This window comes from Bison bison, unplaced genomic scaffold (genome assembly GCF_000754665.1).
Source record: "Bison bison bison isolate TAMUID 2011002044 unplaced genomic scaffold, Bison_UMD1.0 scf7180017851153, whole genome shotgun sequence".
NCBI classification, from domain to species: Eukaryota; Metazoa; Chordata; class Mammalia; order Artiodactyla; family Bovidae; genus Bison; species Bison bison.
The window spans coordinates 8,003-11,056 of record NW_011481726.1 but is presented as its reverse complement, the minus strand read 5'-3'; the positions used below and the strand labels follow the sequence as shown (position 1 = coordinate 11,056).

General features: G+C 59.7%; 1 protein-coding gene across 1 annotated transcript in view; it reads left to right on the top strand.

The window, feature by feature from the left end:
• Positions 1-138: 138 nt before the first annotated feature.
• MED22 (mediator complex subunit 22) overlaps positions 139-3,054 on the top strand; it is a gene marked incomplete at its 3' end in the record, with an annotated part of 6,685 nt that continues 3,769 nt past the window's right edge. Inside the window, exons 1-3 of the mRNA XM_010850156.1 lie at positions 139-485; positions 2,081-2,161; positions 2,954-3,050. Coding sequence (XP_010848458.1) covers positions 363-485; positions 2,081-2,161; positions 2,954-3,050 — 301 coding nt within the window. The remainder of the gene's footprint in view (positions 486-2,080; positions 2,162-2,953; positions 3,051-3,054) is intronic.

The following is a 3,054-nucleotide window of genomic DNA, read 5'->3' as shown; positions in this document are numbered from 1 at the left end:
GCGGTCCCGGGACTGAGGAGCCCGACGCCTCCTGGGGCCGCCCTCTAGGGGCCCCGGCGTGGAGACGGGGGCGGCAGAGTCGGGATAGGACCCGAGCGGCTCGGCGGGGACGTGCGTGAGCCTGGCCTCCGAGAGGGCTGCGCCGGCGCCGGCCCGGTAGTCGTCGGGGTCCGGCCAAGGGGGCGCGGACCAGAGGAGAGCCCATAGCGCGTTTGGCAGAAAGGGCATCTCCGGAGAGCCTGCCCGAGGGTCCTACCCAGGCTGGCGCCTGCAGCGGGGAGAAAGGCCGGAGCTGGCCTGCTCACACCCAGACTCGGTTCCAGGTGTCCCGCTCCCCGTCCTGCGCTGCCTGAGGCCCCGCCATGGCCCAGCAGAGAGCCCTGCCGCAGAGCAAGGAGACGCTGCTGCAGTCTTACAACAAGCGGCTTAAGGACGATGTCAAGTCCATCATGGACAACTTCACTGAGATCATCAAGACCGCCAAGGTGGGTGGGGGCCACCGGTCTCCGGCTCCCTTGGAGACCAATACAGTGGTGAGCAGAGCTGAGTCGGGGAGTCCGCTTTCAACCTCCCAGCCAGGTGGTGGACATACTGCAGTGAGCCCATAGGCAGGGCCCTCGTCCCCATGGGGAGAAGTTTGGGAGGGCCGGGGATGGGGGGGCGGTGACCGCAGCAAACAGGGAGGCAGGTGAGTCATCTGGTTAATTACAGGCCCTGGGGAGGCATTTGTAGGGGGCTCTAGTCACAATGCCGGGATCCAGCATCACTTACTAGCAGCAAGGGGTTGGATGACGTCTTGACGTCTCAGTGCCTCAGTGTCCCCTGCAGCATGGCATCCTTGTATGGCTGGATGAGTTTATCCACGTAAAGCGGTCACTGTGGGGACTATTGTGAGCACATGTGGTCGCTGAGAAAAGCTGGGGAAAGCTCCTCACGTGGTCAGAGAGAGGGTCAGCGGCCGGTTCCGGGCAGGCAAGCCCACTGACTGGAGTGGGCCAGAACTCTGCATGACTGTTCCAGTCCTGTAACTTGTTTGAGCCTTAATAGTGACGATGACCGCTAGTGCTGTCGGTTGGGCTTCCCTAGGGGCTTAGAGGTTAAAGCGTCTGCCTGCATTGTGGGAGACCTGGGTTTGATCCCTGGTTCAGGAAGATCCCCTGGAGAAGGAAATGGCAACCTACTCCAGTATTCTTGCCTGGAGAATCCCACGGATGGAGGAGCCTGGTGGGCTACGGTCCACGGGGTCACAAAGAGTTGGACTCGACTGAGCGACTTCACTTTCACTAACTTTCAGTGTCAGGCTGAGCTGTGAGGGCCCTTTGTGTGCCGTCCCATTTAATGGTCACAAGAATGTTGTAGGGCAGGTCATTGCTCTCCAGTTCCTTTTCAGAGGAGGGAACAGGGACTCAGAAGCTTTAGCATCCTGCCCCAAGTCAGGATATTCTGCGAATATCCAGCAGGGCTGGGATTAGGACCTGGGAGATCTGGGTCCCCACCACTCAGGGTGCCCTGAGCCCTGCCCATATCGTGGCCTGGTGGGTGGGTTGGGACAGTTGGTAGCCCGGACCTTGCACAGGACAGGCAGGCAGGACTCCCGGCCCCTCCACTGACTGTCTGAGGCACCTGGAGTGCACTCAGGTCTGTCCCGGCTTCAGGTTTGCCCACGAGGGAGAATGGTCCAGGCTTCAGTGAGTTTCCTAAGACGATGGTCAAGTGCTTAACACAGTACCTGGCACCCAGAAAGTGCTCAGTAAATGGTCACTTAAAAAAGTACATTGTCCTTTTATTCATCCATTTAGCAGGTCACTGACTGCCCAAGCTAAAAAGATGGGGCCAACCCCTCCTTGCACCTGGCACAGCAGCCCTCGTACTTAGGCATCTGTTGGCCCTGTGAGGGTGCCCATTACCCCTTAGAATGGGGCGGGGGGTGCCGGTACACACAGCCCGATGTCTGGGGGCGGCGCCTGGGGCAGAGGGCACGGTAGGCCACGGTGTGGCGAGTGTGGGTGCACTGCTGTCGCCGCCAGGCGCTGCGGGCCAGGGCACCTGCCCACGCTGGACTTTCTCGTTTGCCCCCCAGATTGAGGACGAGACGCAGGTGTCAAGGGCTACTCAGGGCGAGCAGGACAACTACGAGATGCACGTGAGAGCTGCCAACATCGTGAGTCACCAGGTGGAGGGGACAGTCTGGGCTCCAGAAGCCTTTGGCCCCTACTGGGTTCCCGGGGGGCAGAGGGGCAAACCACTTCTCAGGAGACTCCCTTTGAGAGGAGGGCTTTCCTCAGCAGCTGAGGGAGGGGCTGGCAGGTAGTGGGTACGGTCACGATGTCGAGTGCTGGGCAGGGGTTACAAAGAGGTCAGCCTTTCCTCTCTGAAAGTCCTCTATAAGTGCAGGCTCTCTATAAACTAAGGTTCCTTGTAAGTGAAGGTTCTGTAAATGCAGGAAGCAAACGGCTAGATGAAACAGGACAGGCGTCTTGATCCCTTTCAATGCCACAGAATAAGCCTAGCTACCAAGCGTTTCCATGGGTCCACACCCATGATGGAAATCCATAGCATGGGGTCCTAAATGAGTCCCCGCCAACTGGCAGGTACGCTGGCCCTAAGGAAGAACAGGGCAGGTTAAATGGACGGCAGTTTTGTCTGGGGTTTGAGGTTTTCCGAAGCAGAATACGTGATTGAATAAAGTGTGCGATTGGCCATCACACCCGCAGGAGTGGGAGCCAGAGGCCCGAAGGAACCTGCCTTGGCAGCAACTCACGTGCCTGCCGTGGCTGCCAGGGACCCTGCCCTCCCCTCGCTCACCTTCTAGTCCCTCACTTCTGACAATGACCCTGTGTGAGTGCCGTGGCCCCACTTCGAGGATGAGGCCACCGCTGCCATTGCCTACCCAGCATCAGGCGCACGGAGGCAGGCAGTCCCTCACCACGCCCCCCGATCCCCACGGCCGCAGGTCCGAGCCGGCGAGTCCCTGATGAAGCTGGTGTCTGACCTCAAGCAGTTTCTCATCCTCAACGACTTCCCATCGGTGAACGAGGCCATCGACCAGCGTAA